Source organism: Pyrus communis, chromosome 13 (genome assembly GCF_041283825.1).
Source record: "Pyrus communis isolate YQ-2024b chromosome 13, ASM4128382v1, whole genome shotgun sequence".
NCBI lineage: Eukaryota > Viridiplantae > Streptophyta > Magnoliopsida > Rosales > Rosaceae > Pyrus > Pyrus communis.
The window spans coordinates 25,920,548-25,931,712 of NC_142577.1; the positions used below are offsets into that span (position 1 = coordinate 25,920,548).

Below are 11,165 nucleotides of genomic sequence, written 5' to 3' on the forward strand. Positions count from 1 at the left end.
TTCTTTTACATTTATAAGCCTTATCTACCCCTTCTTTTCAGCATTTGCACTCAATAAATGGCTTTCGTCACTCTCGGGTGTCGGTCAGCACATGCCTATCTTGGTATTCGGGGAATATCGGGATCGGGGCGTGTCATAAATTATTGGCTATTTTAATTTTTATTGCCTCTTTGTGCTAAATATATCACTATTTAAATAGTTGCAAGTGAAAGGATTTTGCGTTTTATTTTCATGGATTCCGAGTTGGTTAATATACTATTATGGCTGGTTTACTGTTTAATTTAGACCATATTTTACATTAATTTTTTATTAATGTTAAGAAGAAAACTGAGTGTTTAAACTCGTAACGCAATGAGTTGAAATAGAAAATTTTAAGCATGAGATTATTCACAACTTGTCGGTATTACATCATTTTGACAAGTTTATTTATTGTGCCACTTAGTTCAAATATTTTTATAAATATATTATTGTATTCCTTTGTCAAATAAATATACCATTGTATTGAAAAAAATATTTGTTTGCAGAACAATATACCGTATAAATAAATCACCTCAAAGAAAAACAATGAATAAATTGTCAACAGAAATGGAGGAGTGCTATGTTTGGTGATTCAATATTCGGACTCCACTGCAGCTATAAGATTGGACGCAGACAAGTGCGCGCGTAATAGTTTTGTTTAGGCCTTCCCGCCACCTGCGATTTCTTGATATTGGGCCCAAAATTGATTTCTCTTATTGGGCCTGTCTTTCATTTACTCAGCCCAATTTTATTGCCTTTTTTTTTTTTTGGGTAAAATTTTATAGCCTGTTTTGGTTAAAGTGTTTATGTAATTATATTTAGATGCACAAAATTAATTCGGCTTTTTATCCAAAATGATTCTTGAGATTGGCAAAACTCCTCACTTTGGTCCTTGAGATTTCACAGAAGGACCAAACTGATTGATAATGGACAAACTCTAGGACCACTTCTATTGATTTCAAATCTCAATGACCAAAGTGAAGAGTTATGTTAATCTCAAAGACCATTTTGTCTAAAAAGCCAATTAGTTACATTGTTAATCACCTTCTTAATACATATGACTCTCATAAATAATAATGAATTTATATGTGGTCAATAATGTGACTAGTTTTATACGACCAAATCACTAGCGAAGCCACATTAAAGGCTACCGTGGGGTATAGCCCAGGTAATTTTAGGTGAAAAATATAAAATTTTACATATATTTTCATTGATTTTTAAATATGGTCGACCACATATTTAGTCACTAATTTTAGTTCTCTCAATTTAATTATATATAAAATTATATAATAGTTTACAAACCATATGTTTTTCTTACATCCTTTTTCTCATTGCTTTTTGTACATATATGTTTCAAGTTTGGATTTGTTTGAATTTTACCACGTATTTTTTAATAATGAAAATTTCTTGGCTCACTTTGTGAAAATTTTCTTAAGCTAGCTGATACTATGAAAAATACAGTACCAAGTTTCTTTGTTTATAAAGATGGAAATTTTTAAGCTATAGCCCACCTACTAAAAAATTCCTAGCTTCACCATTAGACCAAATAACATTATCGTAAGAAATGGACTTTAAACCTAGGTGTGAAATATGTTCTCGTCCAGCAAATTACCTAACATATATATTAGTAGATATATGGTTCGAGTACGGTGAGGACAATAGTTAAGAGATCCGACCATAAAAACTCTTTCAAGTTTAAAAATTAAAAAAGAAGAAATATCAATAAACTTATATATAGTACATGATCGCTAAATGAAAGTATGAAACCAAGCTTAGTGACCTAATAACTTAATTTCTAGTAACGATTTTCTAGATGGAAGTTTGGCATATAGCCTAACTTGTTTCTAATTTTCCTTGACAATTTGCAATTACTCAATTAATTTATTTGCTTTTGTTGAAAGAAGATGAACAATTTTTATTTTTTTATCTCCTTTTCGTGGGCGTATACTGCTAGGAAAAGATGTGATGAATGATTGACCCATGTAAAGTCAATTTTTCCATGGATATTGGAACCTTCTTTTTTCATCCCAAAAACTGCTGACCGCATGGTTGGATTCTGCTTTGCTGCGCCAAAACTTGGACCAAATGTCTAATCACACATTAAGATGTGCTAAGTTTGTGTGTTTGTGTTGTGCGAGCTGTATGTGCATTGGTACGACCTTCGGTATAGTAAACGCGCATCCAGCAGTCCACAATGTCGGATTGGTCGAGGGGGTTTGTTGCCTGGGTCACAAGTCTCTTGCACATCAAGGAATAAGGAACTGACCCAGTCGGTCCACTTGTATATTTTATTTGTTAATACACCATTAATTAAGTGCTTACTGAGTTGTATGACCAAATAACAATATTGTTTAGCATTATTCAACTCTTACGAATGCAAGGATATATAACATATATATTTGTGTGTGTGATGAATTCGATATTTATTTAGTTTTGGTTAAGTTAATTATAACGGCGTAATTTTTTTGTTGATATTTTATTGTTGATGTGTTGACCCGTCATAAAGAAAGACTATGGCCAAATTGAAATTGCTGTGTTTTTATTCAAAATTGATTTTGCTATAACGTGAGAGTAAACAGATTTGAAAAAAAAAAAAAAAAAAAAGCAGGTAAATATTTGGTAAACTATACTGCTAAAAGTGTTTTAGCCAAAAAAAAAAAAAGATGGGGGTATGATTGTCAACATGAAGGTTCCATTAATTGGTATTGTTCACTTGCCTCAAAAAAAAAAAAAAAAAGCTTTTTTGAGAAGCACGTGTAGAGTAGCTATTTCTTCTTTCTACTATTTTAGACCCATCCTTTTAACAAAAGACACTTTTTTTTTTTTAATTTATCAAACACAATTTAAGACCCCAACTTTTTTAAGAAGCTGCTTTTAGAAAAATTTAAGCAATCCAAACGAGGCTATATATTGTTTGTCAAAGCAAGATTAGCAAAAGTTAAGATGACAACAAGAGTGCCCTTGACCTGTCCTACGGAGCCCTCTCGTGACGGGAAAGTCAGAAACCTTGAAAACCTTAATCCATAAGGGATAAGTGGATAAAATCATAAGCAAGTAGGCATCTAGAAATATTAGAATTTCAAACATATACATTAGATAGAATAAAAATTATTTAGTCGATATCTCACGTGGTAGAGATGGTAAGTCGTGACCCCTTCATTTTTATATGATGAGGACTGAAATTCCAGAAGAAAGTGAGGGTAGCGTAGAATCAAGAAATTGATCATTCATGCATGACGTACGTTCATTACCACCTCCCCCCTTCTTATAATCCAAATATATGTATTGATTCGGACTCATGTAATTAAGAACCACTGCCATGATGTAAACATTGAAATAAAAGTTGAATTATTCTCCGTGGGTTCAGATCCGTGGCACTACTTATTATTTAATTTTTTACACAAGTTATTATGGGGCCCAAACAGTAATGTATTTTAACGATTCCAAACCGTCTCTTTTAGAACATCATTCATAAATCATTCTTACAAAAAACTAGACAAATCCAAAATCATTGAGACTTTTATCTCTAATGAAGAAAATGAACGAATACGGTTTCACAAAGAAACCCTAAACCCTTAATCTAGCGGTTATATGGTTTCAAATTTGGGTGATTTTGGTAGATATGATTTTGTAGGGAATACCTAAAAGATAGACAATTTGAATTGTTGAAATATATTACGAAGTGGGCTCCAAACAAAATGTGTGTAAAAGTTCTTTAAAAAAAAATAGTGCCACAGATTCGCCTCCATTATTTATATATTTATCATTTATTGCAATACATATCTATAAACCATGCTTATTATTTAGGTGACCACCATGTATTCATACACGTACCCAACCAATATAAATGTAAATGCAAATGTCACTGTCTCATTGTCAATGCGAACAAATAAACTATGGTGCATTGTAAAATATTCCAAGTACAATTTTTTTTTAATTGTATAAGAGCTAGCTTTTAATAAAGGAAAAAAAAGAAAACAAATATGGAATACCGATGCATCATGTTAGTGGTGTAACTGGTACTCAATATGTTGAAGCAAATGAGAATGTAGGTGAGATGGTGCGGGCATTTTGTTATAGACTTATCAGCTTGAAGCTTTGAACTTGAAATATTTTTTTAAAGTTGAAATTCGCGTTTTTACTACTGAGCTACTTGTTGTAATTAAGTTAACTAAGTTGTTAATTATGTATTCATGTTGATGATCGATGGAAAATATCAGGTCAGATTTTGGCAGATTCATTCGGACAAGGATTATTTGCCCTCCCACTTCGAGTGCTCTCCTAATTTGTGTGTTCACTGTTAAACCACGTCAACATTTTATATTGTTTTTTATAAAGATAATAAGACAAAAATAAATAGTAATATAAAATATTGACGTGACTTAACCCTAATCACATAAACAGAAGACCACGGCAATGAAAAGGCAGATAATTCTTGTCCGATTCATAAACCCGCTTTTACTTTTCGCTTTTTTCAACCATCTCACAAATTTGAACTTTTCCACTTTTCATTCCCCAGAAAACTTTCCGCCCAGGTTCCAGCTGCATCAACGAATCGTACCAAATATATATTTCTTTTTCTCAATTACTCAAAAAACCAAAAGCCAAAAAAGCAAAAAAGAGTATTATTTTGTTGTTGTTTGGTAAGGAGATAAAGGTAAGATCTCTGAATTGCCAAGCAAGTCACAGCCCCAATCACATTAACATTCATTACTTCACCCATGACGTGTCCCTTCCTCCTGCTCCCCCACCCAACTCTTTTTAATATCCAATCCTCTACAGCCCACCCCAGCATCCACCTCTTTGTCTTTTCGATCTTCCTCCCCACGCAAGTCAACCCCATCCCCAACAAAATGAAAGGAAAAGGATTTGAGATCCCAGGAAGATCGTGATTGTTTATCGTAAATCATGCGATCAGAAATTATTTTAAATATAAAATTAAATATAAATAATATCTAATCAAAAGATTCAACAAAAATCCTTTTCCAAAAAGAATAACGCTACGATAATCTCAAATACCTTACAAATTGCTAATATTTTTAAAATACTGTAATGTTCAAACTGAGAAAATAAATACTAGTTATTTTACTTGAAACTTACAACAGTACTTACTATCCTTTTCCCTAGATTCCACCAAATTCACAAATGGCTGCCTCCAACATCATCCGCGTGGTATGAACACGTGTCCCGTGTGAATCCGAAGCCTCCCAGCGACCTATAAACCTACCCATATTTGGTGGGTCCACCCACCAACACTGCCCCGGCTCTTATATAAAAGCCACCCAACCTCATTTCCCTTCCACCATTAATTAACCAAATCTTTAATACTTTATTAGTTACACCCACTGCCCCTCTCTCTCTCAACCTCAAAAACCCCAACCCCAACTTCTCGATCCAACAAAACTGAAAATGCAAGCGGTTTCCGTGTTTCCCGTGTCGCCGAGCTTCGAATCCCACGCTTCCATGAACGATTTCGAAGTCGAGTACGCGCAGCTCTCTGCGAATTTCAGCTCCAAGCTTCAAATCGCCGGTTCCGGTGGCGAATTCGAATTCGTGGACGCTGAGAAGCCAGGAATGGAAGATAAAGAAGCTCAAATCGTGGACGGTGGCGGCGAATGCGAGAGCGAAAACGACGACGATTTCTCTTTCGCCCCCACGAACGCCGACGGGTCGCCGATTTGCGCGGAGGATATATTCCAGAACGGCCACATCCGGCCGGTATATCCGATTTTCAACCGAGATCTCCTCTTCGCCGACGCTGACGACGGCGATGCTTCAAGAGCCGGAGCGGCTTCGTCCTCGTCTCTGCGGTCGCCATTGATGAAGCTCTTCTTCGAGGAACGGGACACGCCGTCGTCGTCGGCGTCCGAGTCGGACGAGCTCGAAGCAGTCCCGGAAGGAACGTACTGTGAGTGGTCCGGGAAGCCGGTGGAGGCGGCGGTGGAGCTCCGGAACAAGAGCAATTCCACGGGGTCGTCGAAGCTGTGGAGAGTCAGGGACTTGAAGCTCCGGTGCAACAGCGACGGAAAGGACGCATTTGTTTTCCTTAAACCTAAGTCCGTGGCGAGCCCCAAGCCGAGCCATGAATCGGCGGCGGATGAGAAGAGCAGCGGTAAGATTCAAAAGACGGTGGAGAAGTTAAAAGGGAAGGCTAAGAAAGTCGAAACGGTGTCGTCTGCGCACGAGAAGCATTACGTGAAGAACAGAGAGAAGAAGGAGGGGGACAAACGGCGGTCGTACTTGCCGTATCGGCCGGTGGTTGGGTTCTTCACAAATGTGAACGGATTGAGCAAAAACGTCCATCCGTTTTAAGGGGCTCAGCGGTCATTTAATTAATTAATTATTTATTTTTGTTTACTTTTTTTAGGGTTTTTTAATTGTTTAATTAATTTCTGTAAATTATTGGCGACGGAGAGAATGGTCTTTGTATTAGGAAAAATGGACTATTCCATTTCAGGCTTGTTGATATTATAAGGAAACCACAATTATATATAAGTATTTAAAAGAGAATATTTTTTCCCCCAAATGTACAAGAATAATAATGAAATCATTAACTTATTCTTATTTTTATTTTGTTTAAATGTTTAAGAATGAAAGAAAAGTTCTAATCGTTTGATTTTGTTCAATATATAGAGAAAAGTAACAACGTGTACTGAACTTACTCGTCTTGATTTGCACCACAACTTTTAATTTGATTTTGAGCTTTCTTAACTTTTTAAAACGTGTCCATTTGTCTCAAATTGAAACAAAGCAAAAAGTAAAAAGTGACAACGCGTACTTAACTTTATCATCTTGATTTGCACTGCAACTTTTAATTTGATTTTGAGCTTTCTTAACTTTTTAAAGCATGTCCATTGTCTCAAATCGAAACAAAGCAAAAAGTACGGGGACTTTGCTAGAAATTTGCATAACTTGGTAAATGATGTGATCCACGAAGGCGCGAAGCTTTTGATGTAAGCCCTTACATAGAATTTGAGTAAAACCAAAGATTAAGAACATAAATTCTAATATTTAAACATTGACCAAAAGAAAATAATAATAATCAAACATGATTAGTTGGTAAGGAGTTAAATAAATCAAACAATATTTGATTTAATTAAAAGTAAACAGAGCGGATAAGAAAAAATAAGACCATAAGTGGTCTAAACTCAAAAAAACAATGTATTTGCACTATCATCGTGACGTTCTAATCTAACAATGTGTTGTCACTGCTCAACTTAGTTAGGCTTTTCTCCAGCAAGACTGGAGACACACCCCTTGTGTGTGGACGGCTCTATAATAATGCAGCGTGGACCACCACCGACTATCGCAGCCAGCATCATGAATCCATGATTGTATTTGAACCCAGCATAGCATCCAACCCGACAGCGTTACTTAAAACTTCAAAATGCTATTTATTGAGCATTAAAAGTGATATGATAGATTCTTGAATCTCTCTCGTTGTATACAGTCGTGTGTCTAACAAGCAATAACTTGATAAACTACTGCATTTGAAAGCTTCATTTTCTTTGATTAGGAACGTATACGATACAAGATTCATTATTGTGTGATGAGAGAGATTGATTACGAAGCTAACAAGGATTACAATTGTAAGTCCTTGAAGAACAAGTTTTGGAGTCTACCAGAATTTTAGAGAAAAATCTCAAAGGTTTTGTTTGATTATTGATTGAAACTTGAGTTCACATTGGGAGCCAACTCTTATACAGAGATAAACTTAGCCTTGAAAGACTAAAGTGTCCAATAATAGGACATGAAATGAAAGTCCGATTTTTATTACAAAATTCAAAATGCATTTTTGGGAGCTAAACGGCCTCGAATGGCTGAAATTACTTATACATCACAACGTAGCGGTGTGTTTTAACTGGAGCGTCGTTCTCTTTCCGGAAAGGTGTCGTGCAGATGCAGTTGCGTATCCAACTGGCATACGTAATTAGTTCCGCAATAGAATTCTTATTTCGCTACCAACGCGACGGCTCGGCGTAGTGGTCAAATTTTCAAGGGGAAACTGGTGAACAGAGAAGATACGCTCCCAAATTACTGCATTCTCCCCTTCATTCCCTTTTGCACCAACTGACCGAAATTGTTATGTCAGTGTCAAAACATCAGAGCGGCATGGCCGTGCATAGCAAAGACTAATGACCACAACCAAAGGGTGCTACAATTGTTGTCGAAGATCGAAGATGCTACAAGAACAAAGGCAAGGACAAGACCAGGGGAATGGAAGAAAGCATCTAAGGCTTGTGAGCATCTAAGACTTTTGAATCTAACACTACGACGATGATTATTGCCAAATTTTGTTTAAAGCATAACGACTGAACTTTGTGTTTAGTGTTGCTGCATACCTTGAGGTATCAACAATGGCAAAAGCCTCAGGTATCATAACCTGAAGATAAAAGTTGGAAAAAGAAAAGTTAAGGGACTTCGCATACAGCATACTGGGGAAGCAGATAAAAATGTTGCCTATAGTTCCTAATCGAAGCAGACAAGACCACACCGAAGAAGGCAAGGCAACTGAGTATTTCGGTACAAGCCAACATGGGAAATGGTATGAACTTCATAATGTTACTGCATCTAATTGTTAAGTTCTTCTAACCTATGTATGCTTAACTTTGAAATCCAATTAAAATTCTGAGACTATTAAATTTTGCAGTTAAAGAACGGAGGCTGTGCCCGTACCTGATATGAATAATGAGTGTGCCGATCCACTGATGATATGAAACAACTTTGAGAAAGATGTGTCTGAAAACAAATGGTTAACAAAGTGAACAAGAATCTGTCAAGTGTAGAGTGATACAGGAGGAAGCAAGCAGCAGAAGAATAGATAATTATGACCTACATGGATCCATCCAACCGGAAAAAGTGACTACTCGTTTTGTATGGCAAAAGCTTCATGATCGTTTATAACATTTTGAATGTGTACATATAGACTAAAAGACTAGAGTAATCACACCCGTACTGATTTCGAGATTGCAAATGGTGAGAAACTGAGAGAGATTGGGTTTCACTAAACAAGATTCGGAGACGGAAGAAACTGTCTGGAAATCTGAAGATGGTTTCTTATGCAATAAGAAAAATGCTTTTAGAACCAATGCAGAGTGTGAATCTTACAAGAAAGGCGCCAAGAATCCTGCAGGTTTCTAAACCCTTCTCTGTGTTGTCTTTAGCATGATCAAGGAAATATTCCATGAAACAAGCTGACTGAAAAAATAAGTCTAACAATTAATTATCAAATATCAATGCTGCAGAGAAAATAAGTCCCGAGTTTGCAAGAAACACGTAAAACTGCAAAACGAAAAGCAAGCATTTGCAGCACCCCAGATGATGCTGATTTATTAGAAGACTGATTGACCATGTTCTGTATTTGCGTCCGTAATTTGTGATAGATTAGAACTTTGAGGCACATTTTCTATGCAAGAGATTACAGGAGAAGGAGAGCACTGAGTAAAAGAATGAACCGTGATATTCTGATATTCACTAGTTGTCTTGAAAAAGTTTGGACCAGGAAATTACATGCGAAGCAACTACTGCCAGATTCCACTGAACACAAAGATGGCAACCTAGGATTTCTCCCATCGATGCCCCTGGAGCTGTACACAAAAATCGAAGTTGATATGATAATCCTAAACAAACAAAATATCCGTAAAGATGTAAACTTTTGCCAAATCGAAGTTGATATATTTCTGCCATAGCTTTCTAACCTAAGTGAGAAACTGCAATCACTATGATTGAAACCAATTTGAAGCTATAAAAATTTGAGGAAGTAAGACGATTTCCCTAAAAAAACACGAAATCATTATAACAAATGATTCTCAGCAGTCCAAATAAATTTTCAGATGTTTGATAATAAAAGTTTAGATCCTAACACAATTTGAAAACTGTTCCTCGTGATGCAACCATCATTCCGGGCACCTCAGGTCTACGATATCACCCAGTTCAAGGTACATACAGTATCAAAAGAGAGGAATCTCATTTCCGTTTGTCTTATGACCAATAATTTCTTTGTTGCCTTGAGTAATTACTAATTGACTCAAATGCCGAGTTATAAATTCACACTTAACCTCAGTCATCCTTCTGTGAATCCAAATTACCACATTTATAAGACATCCTTTTTTTTCCAATTACAAGTAAAGAGAAAATTCCAAGTCACCAAATAGTTTAATGCTTACACAGAAAAATATTACCACTTGATATAAACAATCTTCACCACAGGACATGGTAAGTATCCTACTCATCCATTAACTTTTACTGACTAGAATGCAGTACAGAACAATGCCATCATACCACTCTAACTCGAAATGTCGAACAATACCAGAGGCACCAAAGCAGCAAAAAGCCAAGGCATTCGGAATGGAATCGGTAACCTTCCTGAAAAATGGCGTCTATATCACCATTAAATCCAGAAATTATTGATTGCCCACAAATTGTGAAGGAAAAACAAACAAAAGGGACTCAGCTTTGTAAGCGATTTTTCATACCTGTCAAGTATATAGCAAAGAGACTAACTTATGCTAGTTTTCAGCTTCGCATCCCTTCACAGTTCAACAGTTCAATGCTTTTCATATGTCAAGCTTTCGGCTGAATTGGGTCCTCTTTGTAAATAGATGAACACACCACACGATCACCCACCCTTCTCCCAAAGTGGAGCTGATACACCACAGCACCGCACGCAAGGTCATCCCGCATCTTTTTTTCTGTACGGCTCCAAAAGTTTCCCTCCCTTTTGCTAATCGACTTGCCGTTCGGATTACAGAGGAACTTTATTGTACACCGTCTTGAGCGTTGTTAACATTCCACATGTTTTAATGTGGATGGACGACAACAATTCTCACTTCGAATATTTTTCAATATAATATAACTAACTAGTACTACAATCTATTAATATTTTCAAATTCGACTCACATAAATGATGATTGAGAACTTGTTATAGTTGTATTGAATTTGATACCAAGTTAGTAGATGACGCATTTTACAGTCCTCATACGACTAGATTATGATTTTCGCCTCCCCCTAAATGCAAAATATCTGTTATATTTATGTGCAACAACTACTCTACATGAAGGTATTGTAGATAAACCAAAACAATTACTCGACAAGCGGTAACAGTCCGCAAATTGTACCCTCATATTGCTGTTGTTTTGGTGAATTGG

The 11,165-nt window shown here is 36.3% G+C and overlaps 1 protein-coding gene and 1 long non-coding RNA gene across 2 annotated transcripts; one reads left to right on the forward strand and one right to left on the reverse strand.

Moving 5' to 3' along the window:
- Positions 1–5,306: 5,306 nt before the first annotated feature.
- Positions 5,307–6,582, forward strand: LOC137736292 (uncharacterized). Its single transcript, XM_068475586.2, has one exon. The coding sequence runs from the start codon at positions 5,428–5,430 to the stop codon at positions 6,328–6,330; it is 903 nt and encodes a 300-aa protein (XP_068331687.2). The 5' UTR covers positions 5,307–5,427; the 3' UTR covers positions 6,331–6,582.
- Positions 6,583–9,811: 3,229 nt separating this feature from the next.
- LOC148692012 (uncharacterized) lies at positions 9,812–10,820 on the reverse strand. The gene is made up of 2 exons (XR_015954755.1): positions 10,494–10,820; positions 9,812–10,397 (listed from the first exon to the last, which is right to left on the reverse strand). It is a non-coding gene; the product is annotated as an uncharacterized LOC148692012 (long non-coding RNA).
- Positions 10,821–11,165: the final 345 nt, after the last annotated feature.

Bases quoted from the DNA above. Each gene is read 5' to 3' on its own strand.
- LOC137736292 (XM_068475586.2), top strand. From the start codon at position 5,428: ATGCAAGCGGTTTCCGTGTTTCCCGTGTCGCCGAGCTTCGAATCCCAC.